The 21,463-nt window shown below is 41.5% G+C and overlaps 1 protein-coding gene across 3 annotated transcripts in view; it reads right to left on the bottom strand.

Annotated features, from left to right (window-relative positions):
- Positions 1-1,501: 1,501 nt before the first annotated feature.
- Positions 1,502-21,463, bottom strand: part of FIBCD1 (fibrinogen C domain containing 1) — a 483,657-nt gene continuing 463,695 nt past the window's right edge. For all 3 annotated transcript variants that reach the window (XM_077478038.1, XM_077478046.1, XM_077478054.1), the window contains exons 7-8: positions 12,970-13,149; positions 1,502-6,169 (exon numbers count right to left, since the gene is read on the bottom strand). In XM_077478038.1, the coding sequence (XP_077334164.1) occupies positions 5,910-6,169; positions 12,970-13,149 (440 nt within the window). In that variant the 3' untranslated portion in view covers positions 1,502-5,909. The remainder of the gene's footprint in view (positions 6,170-12,969; positions 13,150-21,463) is intronic.

Genomic DNA, 21,463 nt, shown 5'->3' with positions numbered 1-21,463 from the left:
CCTCATACCATTCTTGTTTTGCTTGATCTATAATTAGGATTAAAGTTTAAAATAGGCCGACCTGGGTTTCCCTTTAGAAGTACTGCCACAATTAATGCTCAACTCTTGCTTATCCTTTCAGGTCATGTTCAAATGGTATTTCATTGTACATACGTGTATATAATAATCTGTTATTGTCAAACTGCTTTAGCTTTTAGAGGAATTCTTCTACTGATCTAATATTGTTGTTCAAAGCTCAGTAGAGTTATTACTGTGCAACACGATTTTGTCTTAAAGTGGTTGTAAACCCTTACAACCAACTTTGACCTACAGGTAAGCCTAGATACAGCAGTCCAGTAACATAGCAGCTATAGTTATCGAAAAAGAAATAATGACAATAAAATCCTGTACCTAATGCAAATGAAGGTGTTTGCTACAGGGCATGCCAGGAACTTCAAGAGTTTTTGCAAGCACAGGAGACAATATAGGTAATTCATATTTAGTAGGTTTTTTTTCTTGCATCCTTAAAATTTATTAAAGCTTATTAACAACCACAACTTGTTAAAGCAGCATTAACTCTAAAACCAAAAATGTGAAATACAGCATTGTAAGAATTATTAGATGTGGTGTCTGCATAAGTTTTATTTTTTATTTTTTAGGCATTTTCCCCCTTTTTTTTCACTTGGTGATCTGGCCATAAGACAGCTCCTATAGTGTTAGATGTACTAGCAGATTTAAATACACTAAACAAGTTGAAGCCAAACTCCAGCTAATTTTTTATAATCAGTTACAGTAAACTGTTTTTTTCCCCCCATCTGGGATAGAGGTTTTACATAAAAGCTGATCATTGTAAGTACTCCTGTCAATGGTAAATGGTTTCGCTGACTGGCTCAGCAGATGGAAATAGAAGAAAGAGAGCCTTAAAATCGGCACTAATGCAGCCATCACATCCAAGAATTGGTAAGCTATATAATAAAGTTTGGTTAGAGTGGTGAAGGGTTTTCATTGATGTCTCTCTGCTTACTGAGGAGTTTTCAGGGTGTATTTGGGACAGGAAAGGAATTCTTCCTTTTGGGGACATAGACAGCAATAATAGCCTTTACAGAGGCTGTAACCCTTCCCTGATATACTAAAATGGCATTTCCATTCTTTGCATATTTTTTACAGTGATTTCCCCTCACTTCCTTTCTAAGTGTTAAAGGAACAGGAAGCCAGGAGATAAATTCCCACCAGAGACACAGAGAGCGATCAAAAAGGCAAAATATTCTAACGCCTTTATATCCAAAATTGGAAAAAAGTTTTACCTGGTGCTGAAGAGCATTGAACACAAACTGTCCTAGAAAACAGTAACTCCCAGCATGCTTTGATTTGGTTGATTCTACAGATGACTTAATTTGCTACTTTCCACCACAGATGGGATGTATTACTTTAGTCATAGCAACACGCGATTACATGAAATCTAATTATGCATCACAGTGAGAGAGAAAGGAAACACGGTACACACACACTGCAATAAGTCATGTATCTGTCAACATACCTTTAATTTGCACAAAATCGTTTTCACCTAATTTGAAAAATCCTCAAAACACATGTAATACTGTGTAGAAAAAAAAAAACTGCTAGATTTATTTTTAAGAAACCATTGCAAAATTCTTGGTGGTATCATCCATTATAGTGCTAATTTGTTGTGCTATATAGAGGTGAAGCTCACCAATTAAAGAAATCGTAGGCAATTTACAGTCTGGGGGGATAATCAAGGAACCGCTGTAGGTTTGTGGGAACTTGGTCCCTAAGCCCTGCCACCATTTTTGGTCAGCCGTTTCCTGGTTATATGTGATCTGACTGTAGAAATAAACAACAAACTGGCCTAGGAGTCCCAATCTTTTTCCTAATTAGTTTTTTCCCTGCCATTTTTAATAGCTGTCCCTAGCTATGGTGTTGAGCGTAAAGAAAAAGAAAAAATGGGCAAAAAGACCAAACAAATCATCTCTTCATTCTTTAGGCCAATCATAATCTATCACTTGTCTCTGTCCAAGATGATTAAGCAGAGAGCTCTCTCAAAGAGCCTTATCCTCAAGCTCTTAGCCCTAACCTCAATTTGAGCCAGACATTTCTTGTATCTGCTCAGGTTTTTAAAGACCAAGAAATATATACATGCCTAGGAGTCATGAAAAGACACCTGCATAATCTTTGAACATTTTCCCAGATAGCAAGCAATTGTGATGCACGTTTGAAAATGACTTGCTTCACTATTGCTTGACTTTGCCAGGCTTCACAAGTTTGTTGCACAATTGCATGACACCAGATCAACTTTCTTTGCAAAGATTAGGCACATCAAGTTCTGGTTCAATTCTGTTGTACGATAGTCATCCCACCACAGAGGGCACTGTGGCTGAATTTTCTTGTTGTAGATCTGCAGAGCTGTTGCAGTGGACTCACCACTGCAACATTGCTCTTGCTAGAGACTCGCCACGCAAATTTGCTACAAATTGGAAAAGTGTCAACTACAACTTGTGCTTCCAGTGCTCTGCAAGTGTACAACTCGCCAGTGAAAATGTGTATCAAGTTAACAAGACTTAAAATTCAACACAAATTTGTGGCACGTTATCCTTGCTATCTGGATTGTATGTAACAGCTGCAGTCTTGACACGATGGATCCAAAAGCCTTGCTTGTATCATGGCCATTGTTCCACACTGACTAATGCAATTATATATTCATTAAAATGTAGCTAATCAGGATCACAACATGTGCTGGCAGTGAGCATGCTGAAAAGAGGAGAGAGCAGAGGGATAACCACCTCTGTGCTTCTTCTCCTCCCTTATCTATTCAGCAACTGAGAGTGTGCCCAGGTCCTGTTGAAGCTGCAATGGAGGTCCCAGACCTGCCTATGCTATCTGACTGGGTTGGCGGCATCACAGAAAAACGGGAGGAAATTGTTTTGTTCAATTTTGTCAGTAGTACCAATTGATGTGTGCTTAGCTGTCTGCCCAGATTTCAACTTGAATCTTTATGGTTACCTGAATGGATACTGTTCACATAACCCAACCCCACACCCACATACCTGATGGTAAAAAAAGGGCAAGAATAAAAGATTGTAGAATTTAAATTCTTACCCACCTTTCTCCTGTGCCTCTGTATTGAGGTAACTTAGACCTCTAAAGCTATGCCTCTAGTAACTTCATCAGTAATGTTGATAAACAGAGGGATATCTATGGTTTGGTTCATTTCTAGCAACCTAACTTGACTTATCCCTTTTCTTTAAAGACTCTTGAATCTTATGATTTAAAAAATGACCATAGCCAGAGTAGCCTTTTACATTATTATTATTCAAAGTGCACTATAATAATCTTATTTCTTCAAAACCTATTTTGTTCACTATTTTTCTGTCTCCGTATTTCTTTTCTACTTCTTCCATCTGTGCATCTCTCTTCCTCTATCGTTCTGTGTTTGTCACATCGAGTGCCTTTTCCATCTGCCTCTCTCCTCCCATCTGTGTCTCTTCCCTTCTCCATCTTCCCCCCTCCACCATAAATGCTGCCTCCCCACATATTTTCTTCAATCCCTTCTCCTCAGACCTTTCTCCCCATTTATATCCAAGTCCCAAGAGACCCCTTCTCTCTTTGCACCTGTTCTTCATTCTCGAGATGTGCAGCTGACACCAGCTCAGGTGTTCCTGCTGAGTTATGCCTTCGTTCACGACAAACAAGAAAACTTCATGCTCATTTAACCAAGACATTAAAAGCAAAATCATTCTACACGTCAAAAAGAAAGGAGGGGAAGAAGAATGGTTCACCAATGCCAAGCTAGCAGCTTTAATGAACAGACTGTTAATGCCACTCTCTGGGCATAACCAACCAAACTTTGTCATGGTCCATTAACTTCTAGGTTATATACGCCTAGATTCCTTTTAATTTACAAAACGCCACAGCCTAGGTAGCGAAAAGATAAACTGCTTGAAATATGCTAATGATTTCACAAGGAAGCCACACAAATCACACTCTCATTACTATTTGCCTGGCTGTACAGGCATGGGGTGCAGGACCTCCTGGGGGCTTATTGATGTCCCTTAAAATAACAGCTTGCTTCCTCGGGAGCAAGTAATTGTGACTAGGAAACAGCCTCCCCTAAGAGTCCTTCCACTGCAACACCTTAATCTGTTTATGAAAATGACCAACTAATTATGAGGATGTGTGCGTCACCACAATGAGAACAGCAGAGAATGTTTAGCGCACCTTGTTACAAATCGCCTTTCGTCTTTGGTAATTGAGACTGTGCTGATCATTAAACAGCTGCCAGGCTGACATAAAGGAACCTGAAATGTTTGCTGAAGAGATGTTAGGAAACCAAATCAGGCTTTGAGGTGATAGTATCGAAGGCGATATTTGTATGAGTGTTTTAGAGATTTGTGTTTTGGAGAAAGAAAGGTTTTTGTCAAGCTGACATACATTCTACACAGCTTGGGAATGTTATAATAAAAGCTTTTTGTCAAATGTTATACTTAACTAGGAAGCCATGTATTTGGTACAGCATTTTGCACTACTGTCTTGCAGTCCTAGGTTCCCATGAACACCTTGATGTTTTAAGCGTTGTATGGGTTCTATCTGCTACCCAAAGTCCAAAAGCATGTTCAAGTGTTCCCTGACTCCTACCTGAAATGGCCTAGCGCAGGGGTGTCGAATTGTGGCCTTACAGCTGTTGCATAAGTCCCATCATGCTTGTAACTGTCAGCCTTCCAATACCTCATGGGACTCGTAGTTTTGCAACAGCTGGAGGACTGCAGTTTGACACCTCTGGCCTGGAGTGTGCTTAAATTTACATGATTTATTTTGAAAGGTACTGCTATGGTTGATTTGATGCAGATACACCTGCTTATAAGATGCTTTAAACCATAGTCCCCAAACTCAGTCCTCACCAAAACACATTTATCTTGGACAAAGTGTGCACAGTTTTCAAAAAGAATTAAAAAAAACTTATAAACCAGCAATTTAAGAATCAAATATGTATCACAAAGTCTTTTTGGCTTGGCACCTTAAATTATCCTACCCTACACAGCCTGTGCCAGAACATGTGTTGCCATTCCACCCACACGCCACATGAACATCTAGGTCATTTGTCTGACAGAAGACGCAGCATTCCAAAGTCTGTTGCTGCGTTGAAATAATCAAGCGGACATCGGAGACAAGGCAGCTGTGTCGAAGAGAATGTTGCAGGGGTGTAAACATTAAATAATTCCAACTCCACTAGTCACCAAAAAATAAGAATAGCAGAAACAACTGACAGGTATTGCGGGGAGTTGAAAGGACCAATAATGCCAAACGCAGCGTGCGGAGAAAATATTAGTCAAAAGGCTCCACAAAGTCTCTCGTCTGTCAACAAAGGGATCCAGAAACACAAAGGAAGGCATTGTGTGGCTGCAATTACAGGGTGATCTTGGCTACTAACACTGTATTAAAGAAAAAACTTTTCACCTAGAACACTGAGAAATATAATTGGTGCACATAGATGTCTTGGTTCCAGTCAACATTGGAGTTAAAGGTGTTACAGGAGTTACCAATGTTTGTGCCTTAATGAGTCCCTCCTTTCTCAATATGGGAATTGGCTAAGAGACACTGAAGTACAACCAGAGATGTTGGTGCAACGGCACTTTAGTATGATGGTGTTGGTTAGTTGTCAAAACAGCTCCATTTTTTTGTGTCCAGTTCTCCAAGTTTTATTGTCGGATTATCCTGGCAAACTCCAATATGTCATCTTTACAATATATTCAGAAACTCAGCATTGACACATTTTTTGTGCAATAGCTTTGAGAAGTGCTGAAAAGTCTTAGCTTTTTTTTTCTCTTTTGTCTCCCATCCAAATAAGTGAGCGCAAGTTAGTATTTCTCCCTTAAAAAGCTCCCCCCCACCCCCCCAGGAAAGAAACAATGAGAAGATCACTTCTCTTCTCGTAAGGGGCGAATCTTCATCTCTGTGAATTTAAGTGAATATTGCCAACCTGTCCAGGAGGACCACTCAATGCCATCAGCATAGGAAGCGTGGTGCCCGCGAAGATATTGCCCATTCAGGTTTGAAGTGTGGCAGTTGCGGTACCACCAGGCTCCATGGTAGAAGCTGGCGCAGTTGTTCTCGGAGTGGTCGTTGTCCATGTCTTTGGTGGTGAATTTCATTCCACTATGCTTTCCAAAGGAATCCCCTAAGTGGCAAGAAAAGAGGGTACAATTATGATATTCAAAGACAACTTGATTTGTAAAGTAGAAAAAGGTGTATGGATTAAATAATTTCTTTGCTTTCTAAATATTGTTACTTTTGTGATGAAAGAGAGTAAGGGGTGCTACTTGGTTTTACCTATTTGTGAGCTTGAAAACCATAGGTGGAAAATACTTCTGGTTTGCTTTTCCATTATTAAGCATTAAAGTGGTTGTAAACCCTTACAAACCACCTTGATCTACAGGTAAGCCTACCTGTAGGTCCAAGAAATATCTCCTAAACCTATACGGTTTAGGAGATATTTATAAAAAGACAGGCACGTAGACAGCGGCGTGCAGGCGCACTGAGCACGCCACAGATCACGGCGATATGCCGCTTGTGTCGGCTCCCATGCGCATGCGCGGGAGTGGTGTCATCGCGGCTCCGGCGAATCACAGCGCCGGAGCAGCGAGACCCGGAAGTCACTCCGAGATACATGGCAGCGGCGAAGATAAAGGAGGACTGCTTCGGGGACTTCATTCTCAGGTAAGTTATTCACAATGAGCTAGTATGCTATGCGTACTAGCTCATTATGCCTTTGCCTTGCAGGTTGCATTTAAAAAATTAATAAAAAATAGGCTTTACTTCCCCTTTAAGTGCCCTTTTAACTGCCATCTACTAGACATCTGCATGCAGGGAACTGCATATTGCAAAATGCTAACTTTATGGCCAGTGGTAGAGGAAAAATACTCTTGCCATAGCCCTTGAGCAATACAAAAAGCCAACTAGCTACCTGGCTGGTCCGTTTTATTTGAATGGACTTAATAAAACATCTGTTTTTTAAATATAAAATATTCAGCCAGTAACCAACAATCAAGTCGAATGTTCACTCCTCCGAGGAAAACTTATTTGAAACCTTTCGTAGACGACTTTTACTGTAAAAATCAATATGCAGGGATTTTTGAACAGTTTTCAGCAGGTGAACAATATTTTGCTGAACAATTGTATGTGGTAAACGTTGGGCATTTTTTTCTTTTAAAGCAGTGGTACAATATTATCCACCATTGTTCATTGCATGTGTAATGTTAAATTGTTTTTGGCAGTTATGGTGTTACTTTGCACTCATTCTTTTGACAAATTGGCTAAAAGTCTTAGGTGTAGGAGAGGCCTTGGAGGAAACTTTGTGCAAATCAACCACCGAATGAGCTTACAATCTAATATCTGCAGTAAAGTCATATATTGAGTGTCTTTTTTTTTTTTTTTTTTTTTATTAGACTGCAAGGAATTTCACACAACCACAGGAATATCATATAGCTTCCTTGAAGATTGTGTTATTGGTTAGATACAACTCAAAGCCTTCACATTCACAAAGCAGCTTCAAGGTTGAAAGCAGCGACCTTCCAATGCTGGATCTTCAACCGCTCCTTCAAAATGCAGCAAACACCTGATCAACAGCTGACTAAGTGGGAAATTCATTGATGATGCACATCCTTGTTATCACATGAAAATAAAAAATGCATTTTAAATTCTGCTAAATCTAATTTATTTATTTTTTATTTTTTGGATATACCGAGTAATAGTTAGAACCCCTGTAGTAGAGCTGCACAATTAATCATTAAAAAAAATCATGATCTCAAACCCCCCCCCCTTCACTATCCTAAACCATTTCCACAATTCAATTAAAAAGTGCAGAGCCATTCTCTGCTCACAGCTGTCAAAAAAAAAAGTTCATCACAACATTACTCAGTTTGGTTCTTTTAGATCAAAGGGATGAACTTTGGTCTGCAAATGAGGGCAGTTTAACCACTTAAAGACTAAACCTTTTTCTGACACTTGTTTTTTACAAGGTAAAATCAGCATTTTTTGCTTGAAAATTACTTGGATCCCCCAAACATAATATATATATTTTTAGCAGAGACCCTAGAGAATAAAATGGCGGCCGATGGAATATTTTATGTCACACTGTATTTGTGCAGCGGTCTTTCAAAAGCAATTTGGGGGAAAAAAAACACTTCAATGAATTACAAAAAAACTAAACTGTAAAGTCAGCCCAATTTTTTTGTATAATGTGAAAGATGTTACGCCGAGAATCGTGATCTTTAGTCTAAGCAAAAAAATTGTGATTCTCATTTTATTAAAAATTGTGCAGCTCTACCCTGTAGGGTTTTATATTGTTGTTGATTTTCCCTCTCTGTTCTGCTCATTCAACCTAGGATACTGGGAAATATTCTTGGTGCACGTAGATGTCTTGGTTCCAATCAACATTGGACTTAGATGTAGATACCAAATGTTTGTGTCTTAATCCGCCCCTCTGAGCTTTCTTATGCCTGAAACACATGGTCATTTTATTTATTTTTTTGTTCAACCCAGCTGTCTGAAAGAAAAAAAAAAAACAAGGAGCTGCACTTTGTGCTATTGTGTTCTGACAGGGTGACGGCCCCCCGCCTAAACACACTGGTCAGCACTTAAAGCCATTGGCTGCAAATGCAGATTGGATGCTGACCAGCTGCTGGTTTTCCAGCATGCTTGTTTGACAGAAACCGTTGTAAGATTGACTTCTGTTGGCTAAGGACCTGTACACCGGGGCTGAGTATCGTCTGTTTTCTGTACTGTGCTGATTTCGGCCACTATTCAGCCCGTGTGTATGAGGCTTTAAAATCTCACTGTATCGGTTACAATCTGACTATAAAATCTTTGAACAATCTCTTGATTGACCAAAACTTTGTAGTACAAGAGCCTATTTAAACTATATACTCAATTGATATCCAGTCAGGCAAGCCCTTGCATTACATCATTTTTGGTAGATCTAAGATTTATTGTACAGTCAGATTGCAACATATATGGTGATCTTAAAGTGGTTGAAAACCCTTTGTAACAATTCCCCCAAAAAATATATACACCTGCAAGATAAAGGCATAATGAGCTAGCATGCATAGCATACTAGCTTATTATTGTAAGGGTAGGGAGAGTCACCCTTTAAGTTTATATTCTTCTTATTACATTTAGACTCTGCTTGAACAGATATATACTGAAGGTTAGTGAAACTGCTTCCCACACCATGCTTTGCAAGTTTCTTCTGAAGTCTTCAGGTGTCAGACTTGCAGGATAGACCCATAACCAAGCAAAGTTTTGCCATCCTCACTGATTGCCCTTTATGTCTAATGGGATGGGACCTTATGTCTTCATTGAGGATAACCATTAAATTTGACCTAATTCTGTTAGGTGCGCCCCTCCTTGATTAGCTCAAGCCGGACTTTAGTGGTCACTGGAGAGCTCTCTCAATCGATTACCTAACCTTCAGTATATATCTGTTCAAGCAGAGTATAAATGTAATAAGAAGAGTATAAACTTAAAGGGTGACTCTCCCTACCCTTACAATTATGAATTACCTGAGATCGAAGCCCCCGCAGACGTCCTCGCCTCCCCCTCCGGCCGGCGACATCTCTCCCGGGGGTTACTTCCGGTTATCGTGGCTTCAGTGCTGGGATTGGTCGGAGCCGCAATGACGTCACTCCTGCGCATGCGCGCAAGAGCAGCAAAGTACAAATGAAGCAACGGCACGCATGTGCCGTTGCTTCAGTTTGCTTTAATGCGCATGTGCCAATGACGTTGGCACATGCAAATATAGTGATAGCTCCTAAACCGTGCAGGTTTAAGAGATATCCAGTGTAGCTACAGGCAAGCCTAATTATAGGGTTTACAACCACTTTAAGATGGGAATTCACTGGATTCATTTTTCTGTGTAGAGTCTTCCAAATTTTATTGTGAACTCATTCTGGCAATTGCCAGCATGTCATTTTTACAATACATAGGAGTTCTCATCACTGTCCATTGTCACTGGAACAGAAAATGCAGAAAAATTCAAAATTGTACAATTCTTATTGGAACAGGAGGTGAGGGGAAATCTTCAGATGGGGACCCTGCTCTTGTGACAACTGCCTGAAAGAAATGAAAATTGAAGAGCAACACCACTGCTAAAAGGTCCAGCTATGACTTTATTACAATAAAAGTCAGGGGGACAATCAAAAGCGTATTCAAATGCGTTCTGGGGTTCCAAAAATGCTCCCTTTATCAGAGCTTCACTGAAAACATTGTAAATGGGCTAGAAGTGAGCTGAACATTTCATGGTATTTTCTTCCAGTGTGATTACAAGAGTGTAAAGTGCAGCACTAAATTTAAAATATGACTAAAATAAGTGTACAGTTTGTTTGACTATATTGTACAAAATTTAAACTTGTGTCCATAAGTGAAATACAGGGACCACACCAGTCCTAATCTAGAAAAAACAATATAAAATCCAGTGAAATGAATAACAGTCCAAAGAATCATATGGGTGTATCAAATTATGAGTATCACATTAATGGAAATTGATAGAAGATCCACCACCAAAATCACCAATCGCTTACCGGAAGGATTGAACTCAGATAGGTGTACGCCCAGGATGATTTAGGGTCACAGTATAACCGCAGCTTCCAGGGGGTGTTTCAGAACAGTGGATGTCAGTAGGCAGGATAATAAAGAGCAGGCTGCCCAACCATTAGATATAAAAAGAAGAAGGAATGCACAGTGTATTTTCGTATGGATGGATAAAAATGTAGTAGACAAGTAAGAGAATTCTACTCACATTTCCAAGGTAAACACAGCACTTATAAGACTATCAGTGGAATCAGCATAGCGATCCAACGCGTTTCACCTCAATAGGCATCATCTGGGGATGATTATACTGTGAGCCTGAATAATCCTGGGCATCTCACAAAAGCCTCATTAGGTGTACACCTATCTGGGTTCAATCCTTCCGGTAAGCGACTGGTGACTTCGGTGGTGGATCTTCTATCGATTTCCATTCATGTGATACTCATAATTTGATACACCCATATGATCCATTGGACTATTATTCATTTCCCTGGATTTTATATATTTTTTTCCACATTAGGACTGGTGTGGTCCCTATATTTCACTTATGAACACAAGTTTTAACTTTGTACATTATATTCAACTGTATACCTATTTTAGTCATATTTTGAACTTAGCACTTTACTTTATTACTTTACACTTTTGCAATTTGAATCACTGCTGTGTTGGCTGCTAATTTTGCACTTTGGATAGCGCTGTATATTTATGTGTAGCACTGACCCCCCGAAGGAGGGGCTGGTTTTCTGGGTTAACCGTTTACCGTCTCCACCTCGTTGTTGTTGTCTAGGGGTTCCCGAGGTTGATGGCTCAATAACTGCAGAAACTAACACTTAAATCCCTTTTTAGGAATTTTTATTTGCATAAAACGTTGAACAAAACACAGTCTCTCAGTTGTGAATAGAGAGTATGGGGAGGAAAGCTCAGGTACTTGTTTGGAAAACTGCTGACATTTGAAATGTCTCTCTAGATGATCCAGGGAATAGCCACTCGCAACTGGATACTTCAACTGTCAGATAAATCCTGGTTCGTGGATTTAGTAGCCGACAAGTGATTCAAACTTAGCAAAGTCTCTGCCACAGACTTGGTTGTAAAACTTTAGATGAACACAGAAAGTCTCTCACAGGAACTTAGTTGTAACTGAAGGATGAAATTAGCAACGTTCTTACAGTACCAGAATCTTCCGGTCTGGCGATACCATAAGAATGCGGATTTACTTGGTGTCCTTACAGCTCAGCTTCCAGGCTCTTACCGAGCAGCCAGCCTCGTGCGTGGCCTTCTTCTGAAGAGTCCTCCCCTGGTTGCGTTTTGAGTTGCTGGGCCTCTCCAAACCCAAGATGACACCAGACCACCTTGAAACCCTCCTTCCAGTTACTGCGCCTCGGACTAGCCAGTCTCGAGGCTCGGAAACAGATGGATCCGCACCCCAGGCCATGGGCCTCAGGGGGCTGGTCAGGAGGACCAGGACCATGGAGTCAGAACATAATTCTGGACCGGAACCCAGAACCACGTGACTTCAGCACCTCAAGTACCCTCTCCCGGAATACATAGCGAGACAACGCACCCAATGATTGGCTCAGAGAGAGAGATTGGTACCCAATGCGTCCAACCAGGCTGCGTTCCTATGCCTGTCAGAGATGATACATGCACCTATGACCAGGCAGAACATAGTACAGTCCAGCCAAACTGATGCCAGAATCACAGTTTAGTGAAATGAATCGCAAGACCAAACTATAGTCTTGGGAAAAAACTACATTTACAAATATAGCGCATACTCTTCAGGAGTGCCGGTGCTACATATGTATATTTCACTTAGTGTGATTACAAGTACAAGTTTTGTCAGCAGCTGGTTTGGTAGCCCTAATACATTCACAATGTTTTCAATCAAGCCCTGATGAAGGGGGACATTTTTAGACTCCTAAAACATGTTGAATTTCTCTTTAGATCATCCTCACCTTAATCTGGACCTTTTAGCATTGTTATGTTGCTTCAATTTATAGTTTTGTTACATAAAACTACAAACCAAGAAGACCATGAAGATCCTGTGGGGTGTAGAAACAGCCTGCTTGGAAACCAGATTATTTAAATCCACAAATAGCAATATGATAAGCTTATAGGTCCAGTACTATTTTTCTACTTTCCTCAACTGTCTAAGAGAAGGGTATGTTATCCACCTATCAAGGTTTCCTCTCACTTTCTGTTGCATCTCTGGGACAGGAAATTAAGGGAAATATTCCCAGTAGGACACAGATCACAAAAAGAACTGACTAGGTTTCTTAACCTTCCCTATGCTATCAAAAATAATAAAAATTGGTTTTAGACCTGCTTTAATATATATTTTTTAAATTATTATTATTTTTTTAGGTAACCCCTCATAATTTTGTGGAATGCACCTACCTGCATTTCCTGAGTAGTCCGACACTGTGAGAGGGTACCCATCTTCATCAGCATTAACAGAGTACAGGCCAACACCAAACGTGTTGTACTGAGCATAAGCTGTAGAGTTTTCAAAGTCAGTCAGGTCAATGCGGAGCTGGTAATGTGTTTGCATAGTCAATAAGTAAAGCCGCTGTAAGCCTAGAAAGTAAGGAGAAGATGAGAATGATAACCATGCTTTGTCATACAGACAATTTTACTGACAATACAGACAATTTTTATGCAGAGTTACTCTTTAAAGAGCAATGACGGTGTAAAATAAAACTGGTCATTGTTTCAACACAAACAGATGTTAACTGTAATCTTACACTTTTACATGGAGCCTCTAATGCCGTGTACACAACCGGACGTTCCGGCAGAAAATGTCAGACGGAATCATTTCATCGGATATTCCGATTGTGTGTGGGCTTCAGCGAACTTTTTTTTTTTTTTTAAAGTCTGACGGACCTAGAAATAGAACGTTTTAAATCTTTCCAAATGAATCAACTCCTATCGGGAAAACCGTTCATCTGTATGCTAGTCCGACGGACCAAATACGACACAAGGGCAGCTATTGGCTACTGGCTATTGAACTTCCTTTTCTAGTCCCGTCGTACATCATCGCATTTGAAATTAACAGACTTTGGTCTGATCGTTTGTAGGCATGTCCGTTCGGTCGGATCTCCGTCAGAAAGACCGTCAGAGTTTATTCTGACGGAAAGTCCGGTCGTGTGTACGTGGCATTAGAGCTCCTCAGAAGGTGTTTTTATTGCTGTTTGTGTATCTGCTAGATTTACCCTCACTTCCTAATCCCCTGTCCCTTAGACAGAAAGGGAGAGGAAGTCTAACCATGCCACACATAAAAAAACAACAACTTTTAAGTAGAGAAGATTTTTCATACCCCTTCTTCAGACATCAGCTTCCCTTGATCTATCCAACCTATCTACATGATTCTGTGACACTGCTAGGCCTTGCTGTGTTGTAAATAAAGGTAAAGAGTACACAGGGTTCTCATGGATACAGAGCGAGGGCTCCAGAATGTCCGTTCTGAGCAGAAAAAAATGTTTTTTATTTTGTTTCCATGTTTCTCTGGATATTGTAATTCTTGGATCAGGGTTTGGACTTTACAGGCTTTGAAGAAGCCTCCAATCCTGTGTCAGATCTTACCTAAGACCCACAAGCATAGTCTGAGGCAGGGCCGGATTAACATAGGGGCTATTGGAGCTGCAGCTCCAGGCCCCTTTCTCAAGATAGGCCCATTTGCCCAAAAAAAATAAAAAATCCCCTCCTTGCACAGTCTGTCAGAAGCTACATACAGAGCGGCAGTATAAATACAAGCTGGAACACTCTGCAGCAGACGGAGAGGATGAACTCACAGTGCTTATAATAATTATTTGTATATTACTTATGATAATTAACCCCTTTCCACCCAGGCCCATTCTGTGACTTCTCTCCTACATGTAAAATTCATCATTTTTTTATGCTAGAAAATTACTCAGAACCCTCAAGCATTATATATTGTTTTAGCAGAGACCCTAAGGAATAAAATGGTATTCTTTGCAACTTTTTATGTTACACGATATTTGCGCAGCAATTTTTCAAACTTTTTTTTGGAAACTGTTTCATTTATAAAAAGAAACACTCAAGTTAGCAAGTTTTTTTGTTGTGTACTAAGCGATGCTTTAAGTTTTTTTACATGTTTAGAGTTACAGAGGACGTCTAGTGCTAGAATCATTGCTCTCGCTCTAACGATCGTGGCATATGTAACCTGTGTGTATCTGGCTCTGATACTAACCAATGCCTACCCAGGGACTGACTAGTATCTCTCCCCAGCCTGTCCCCACACACCCTCTCACCTGCTGGCCTGTGAATGGGGCAATCACTCCCGCAGTGTTATTGTGTTCTGCCAGTGAATACAATGATTAGTGTTGCTAACAATAGCTGGCAGCATTGATTTTTTGGGGAAAACCTGACAGGCTGGTTGTACTCAAGTCAGTTAATAGGTTGACTTGTGTAAAACCAGCTAGACCATACATAGATCGACTATGGCTGGTCTCTGCTTAATTGGTGTAATTTCAATCCATGTCTGGCCCGCTTAACCACTACGCAGTCCCTAAACATCCTTACTGTCCTACTCTCCACACTTCTCTCCTGTACATAGTGCCCACTGTCATGCCCTCCACACTCCTGTACATATTGCTCACTGTCATACCCTCCACACTCTTCTCTTATACATAGTGCCCAATGTCATACACTCCTCTGCTGTGCATACTGCCCACTGTCATACCCCTCACACTCCTCTCCTGTACATAGTGCCTTCTGCCATACCCTCTGCACTCCTCTCATGTACATATTGCCCACTGTTAGACCCTGCACTTTCCTCTCCCTCACCTGCACATACTTACCACTTTTATATCATCCATACTCCTCCCCTATGCCTCTTACCCACAAAAACTGTTCTTTAAAATTATACTGAATATCCTCAATGTTACCAGCTCTAGAATGGGCACTTTTGTCAGTTCAACTCAAGGAAATCTCACAGTCCTCATATTTGTTCTGCCCCATTATTAGTACTTATTTCATTTTGTAATTACTATTGTGATGTATAGAGGAACACGGGGGATGTCAGCTACTCTAAATATAGCACTTGTAAAAAAAAAAGCGTCCCTGAAAATATTTTTTAAATGTTGACAACTATGCACTTAGGCACTGCCCAGGGGCCACAGGGTCAGTAGGGGGCCCGTGAGAGGCTCCTGTGTTATTAAAGCGCTAGTAAACTTTTCTAATATTACTACTTTTTAGAGGCCCTGGGGTAGGTTATGCCATAATGTACAAGTATGCCCAGCATATTAGCACATTAGGGTACACTTAAATTGTCAGACTGAGCCCTCCAGTGCTGTGATCAATCCAGCGGGGCCCGGACATTTCCATCTTCACTCGGTCTTCCTTCTGGGTTCTGTGCCTTCCGTCACTTGCCTTGGCCAGGCTGTGTTGATGTCATTCCCACACATCCTCATGTGCGTCCTCTCTCTCCCATCCCCCCTTTCTCTCTCATCCTCCCTTCCTTACCCCTCACACCTCTTTCACCCCCTTTCTCTCTCTCTCTCTCTCTCATCCTCCCTCTCTCTCTTTAACCACTTGCCGACCAGCGCACGACGATGTACGTCGACAGAATGGCATGGGCAGGCAAATGGGCGTACATGTACGTCCCTTTAAATTTGCCGCCCTGCCATCGGTAGCGCTGGTCGGGACCCCCGTGAGTCCGGTCGCGGGACCCGCGGACTCGATCGCCGCGGGCATACCCGCGATCGTCTCACGGAGCGGCCAAATGAAGAAATGCCGTTGTAAACAGCATTTCTCCATTCTGCCTAGCAACTAGTGACGCTGATCTCTGCTCCATTTGATTGGAGCAGAGATCAGTGTTCACTAAATGAAAGCCCAACCCCCCCACAGTTAGTAACACACCCCTAGGAACACTTAATTCCTACACTGCCACCCACTGGTTAACCCCTTCACTGCCAGTGTCATTTACACAGGAATCACTGCATTTATATAGCAGTGATTACTGTATAAATGACAATGGTCCCAAAAATGTCCGATGGGTCCCCCACAATGTCGCAGTCACAATAAAAATCGCTGATCGCCGCTATTACTAATAAAAAAAATAATAATAAAAAATTATTAATAAAAATGCTATAAAACTATCCCTATTTTGTAAACGCTATAACTTTTGCGCAAACCAATCAATAATTGCTTATTGCAATTTTTTTTACCAAAAATATGTAGAAGAATACGTATCGGCCTAAACTGAGGGAAAAAAATGTTTTTTTTATATATTTTTGGGGGATATTTATTATAACAAAAAGTAAAAAATTATGCGTTTTTTTCAAAATTGTCGCTCTATTTTTGTTTATTGAGCAAAAAATAAAAACCGCAGAGGTGATCAAATACCACCAAAAGAAAGCTCTATTTGTGGGAAAAGAAGGACGGCAATTTTGTTTGGGAGCCATGTCGCACGACCGCGCAATTGTCAGTTAAAGCGACGCAGTGCCGAATCGCAAAAAGTGGTCTGGTCTTTGACCAGCAAATTGGTCCGGTATGAAAGTGGTTAATTTAACTTGTTATAACAAAAAATAGTTTGCATTTTTATTTATTTATTGTTTATAAAAGGCCCCACAAAAATTCTTAGCACCAGGCCCATGATGTTCTTAATCTGGCCCTGGTCTGAGGGAACAGACATAGGCCCTAAGTCAGTGGGATCAGTCAGTGTGTGGGCGGGGCCTACTCGCCCTGTACATGGGCACTATATCAAGTTGTGGGGCTAAGGTTGGGGCCAAATTGCCCCACTGATGGGGAGCACTCTGTGGACACACTCACTATTGCCCGAGACCAGGCGGGGCTGCGATCATGCAGAGATCAGCATTAGGGTGGCACCCTGCACTTAAGTGACCCATCCACCTTGCACGGTTGCACATTAACTTGAGGTTCTTCACCGTTAGAAACACTCTTCACATGACACTGTACACCTTCTCTTCCGAATGCAGCATTTTGAGGGGGACACTACAAAGCCTGTGTCCCACTCTACTAGCCCGGCTATTCTGCCACCTTACTCCCAGTGATGGAATAAAGATCCTGCCATGAACTGGATGCGGATCTCTACACATACACAGTGCCTTGAAAAAGTATTCATACCCCTTGCACTTTTCCACGTTTTCTCATTCTACAACCAAAACCGTAATTGTATTTTATTGGGATTTTATGTGATAGACCAACACAAAAGGGAACATAATTGTGAAGTGGAAGGAAAATGATAAATGGTCTTCAATATATTTTACAAATAAATATCTGAAAAGTGTGATGTGCATTTGTAGTCAGCCCCTTTATTCTGATACCCCTTACTAAAATCTAGTGGAACCAATTGCCTTCAGAAGTCACCTAATTAGTAAATAGAGTCCACCTGTGTGTAATTTAATTTCAGTATAAATACAGCTGTTCTGTGAAGCCCTCAGTGGTTTGTTAGAGAACCTTCGTGAACAAACATCATCATGAAGGCCAAGGAACATACCAGCCAGGCCAGGGATAAAGTAGTGGAGAAGTTCAAAGCTGGGTTAGGTTATAAAAAAAATCCCAAGCTTTGAACATCTCACGGAGCATTGTTCAATCCATCATCGGAAAATCGAAAGAGTATGGCACAAATGCAAACCTACCAAGACATGGCTGTCCATCTAAACTGACAGGCCGGGCAAGGAGCGCATTAATCAGAGAAGCAGCCAAGAACCCAATGGTAACTCTGGAGGAGCTGCAGAGATCCACAGCTCAGGTGAATCTGTCCACAAGACAACTATTAGTATGCACTCAACTAATCTGTCCTTTATGGAAGAGTGGCAAGAAGAAAGACATTGTTGAAAGAAAGTCATAAGAAGTCCTGTTGGCAGTTTGCAATAAGCCATGTGGAAGAAGATGCCCTGGTCAGATGAGACCAACATTTAATCTTTTGGCCTAAAAGCAAAATGCTGTGTGGCAGAAAACGAACACTGCACATTACCCAGAACACACCATCACGACCATGAAACAAGGTGGTGGCAGCATGATGTTGTGGGGATGCTTTTCTTCAGCAGGTACATGGAGGTGGTCACAGTCGATGGGAAGGTGGATAGAGCCAAATTTAGGGCAATATTACAAGAAAACCTGTTAGTCTGCAAAAGACTTGAGACTGGAGTGGAGATTCACCTTCCAGCAGGACGACGACCCTAAACATACAGCCAGAACTACAACGGATCAAAGTTTAGAACGAAGCATATTCATGTGTTAAAATGACCCAGTCAAAGTCCAGCACTAAATCCAACTGAGAATTTGTAGCAAGACTTGAAAAGTTTTGTTCACAGACGCTCTCCATCCAATCTGACATTGCTTGAGCTATTTTGCAAAGAAGAATGGGCAATAATGTCACTCTCTAGATGTGCAAAGCTGGTAGAGACATCCCCAAAAAGACTTGCAGCTGTAATTGCAGTGAAAGGCGGTTCTACAAAGTATTGACTCAGGGGGTCTGAATATAAATGCACCCCACACTTTTCACATATTTGTACATTTAAAAAAAAAAAAACATAATTTTCGTTCCACTTTACAATTATGTGCTACTTTGTGTTGGTCTATCACATAAAATCCCAATAAAATAAGTTTTTTGTTGTAACATGAAAAAATGTTACAACAGGAAATGCTGTAACATCAAAATGTCAAGGGATATGAATACTTTTTAAAGGCACTGTATAATTAACGGTTTACTCTCTCAGACCCGCAGCTAGGTCCATGGGGTCACCGTAACGTGGATTCAGTCCCGAATGCAGTATTGCAGGGAATTAAATGGCAGGGAATTAAAGCACTGGCCCCATTGCTCCAGAGGACCCATCACCCATGCCCGGTACCTCTCTCCAGCTGGCTGCTCTAGCATTCCCAAAAGTCCTGGTTACTCATAGCAACTGCATTTTAACATGACTTCCCACCATATCCTTTTGCATGGTTAACCCTTCCTTGGTGGCACTCTTGTTTCTCCTCTTCATCCCCACTGATGTTACACGTGCTACTCTTTTTAACGCCATGTACTTTCATTCACCTCTTTAGATGAGCTTCAGACCAGACATTTAACTTTAACCATCTAACAAACTTTACTGCGCATTTAGTAACACAGTTCAATAGCACAGTACACATGAAACAGAGTCATAACTGTCTAATGCAGGCTGCTCTGATTCCTACTTTAATCAATGGAAAGTACATTTTGCTCAGGTCCAGTAATGGCAGGTTCCTAGTTCCAGGGGAAATCCCAGCAGGGTGACCCAGAAGGGAGCCACCTGTTCCAGTAGGACTACATGGCACCTCTATATTCCCATGTGGAAGAGAGCCCAGACCCCGAGCCCTCCGCTTGTATTTATAAGGCTTACAATGGGGGGGGGTCAATAAATCCCTGGAAAGATCTGAGACAGTTAACCCTTCCAAGTACCTCCTCCACAGTGAGTAAGCACAGGCCAGGCACACAGTTAACTCTTTGATCACCCCTGATGTTAACCCCTTCCCAGCCAGTGTCATTAGTACAGTGACAGTGCATATTTTTTAGCACTGATGTGATCAAATAGCACAGAGGTGATCCAATACCACCAAAAGAAAGCTATGTTTGTGGGGAAAAAAGGACAAACATGTTATTTGGGCACGGGGAGTTGTCAGTTAATGTAACGTAGTGCTGTATCACAAAAAATGGCCTGGTCATCAAGGGGGGTAAATCTGCTGGAGGTCAAGTGGTTAATGTCTAACTTTACTGGACAGATTTCTCTCCTTAAAGGGGTTGTAAAGGTAAACGTTTTTTCACCTTAATGCATTCTATGCATTAAGGTGAAAAAACATCTGACAATACCGGCCCCCCCGTTTTACTTACCTGACCCCTCGAAAGTCCCGTGCTCGCCCCCGACATCCTCTTTGCCGCTTACCCTTGCCATTAATTGTCTAGACTGGATGGATTGAAAGCAGCGCAGCCATTGGCTTGTGCTGCTGTCAATCACATCCAATGGCGCGGCGTGCCGGGGCCAAGTGATACAGCAAGCGTCTACGGCCACTCGCTGTATCATGGGAGTGCACCCGCAAGCACTCCACACTATGCGAGGGAGCTCGTATGAAGTTGTGGAGTCCTTGCGGGAGGGAGTAGAGACAGCCGCTGAGGGACCCCAGAAGAGCAGGTTCGGGGCCACTCTGTGCAAAACGAGCTGCACAGTGGAGGTAAATATAACATGTTTATTTTTTTGGCCTTTAGTGATCCTTTAAGAAAAAGGTGTTTTTATTTCTGCCATTGTACCACTTAGGCCTCCTGCACACTGCAGCTCAAAAATACCTGTTTTAGAGGCATTTGACATTTTTTTTTCTGCCTCTTAACGCTCCTCTAAAATGGCCTATGTGTCCATGGAAACATAGATGTTTACAGGAGTTTAGAGGCAGAAACAAAACCATCACTTGTGCATTCAAGAGAGGCATGTTTAGGCTGCAAAAAATGCCTAAACACGTTTAGAGCTTGAGTGTGTTTTCATTTCAATGGCCAAAGTAAAATAATATTCTGGCCAATGAAATTAATAAATTCCCATGTGGTTGACATGCCCAAGCGCATTAGGCATGTTTTTAAAGCTGCACTTCACCTGCCAAGAATAAGTGTTTACAAGAGCCCCAGTGTGCTTGCCCCCTTAACCACTTAACAACCGGCCCATAGCCGAATGACGGCTACAGGGTGGTTGTTTAACTCTGGGAGGCCGTCATATGACGTCCTCCCAGAATTCCGCTCTCGCGCGCCCCCTGGGGTGCACTCGAGAGCATCCGTGACCACGGTAAACGGCCGCTCATCGCGGTTGTTTACCACGTGATCGCTCCGTCAAATGACGGAGTGATCACTTGTAAACAAACCGGCGTCATGTTATGACGCCAGTTCCTCCCTCACCCTCTCTGT

Source organism: Lithobates pipiens, unplaced genomic scaffold, assembly GCF_037356315.1.
Source record: "Lithobates pipiens isolate NorthernLeopardFrog02 unplaced genomic scaffold, aLitPip1_a1.2 Scaffold_1, whole genome shotgun sequence".
Lineage (NCBI taxonomy): Eukaryota > Metazoa > Chordata > Amphibia > Anura > Ranidae > Lithobates > Lithobates pipiens.
Note: the sequence above shows the minus strand (reverse complement) of the source record. Positions and strands in the feature narration are given on the sequence as shown.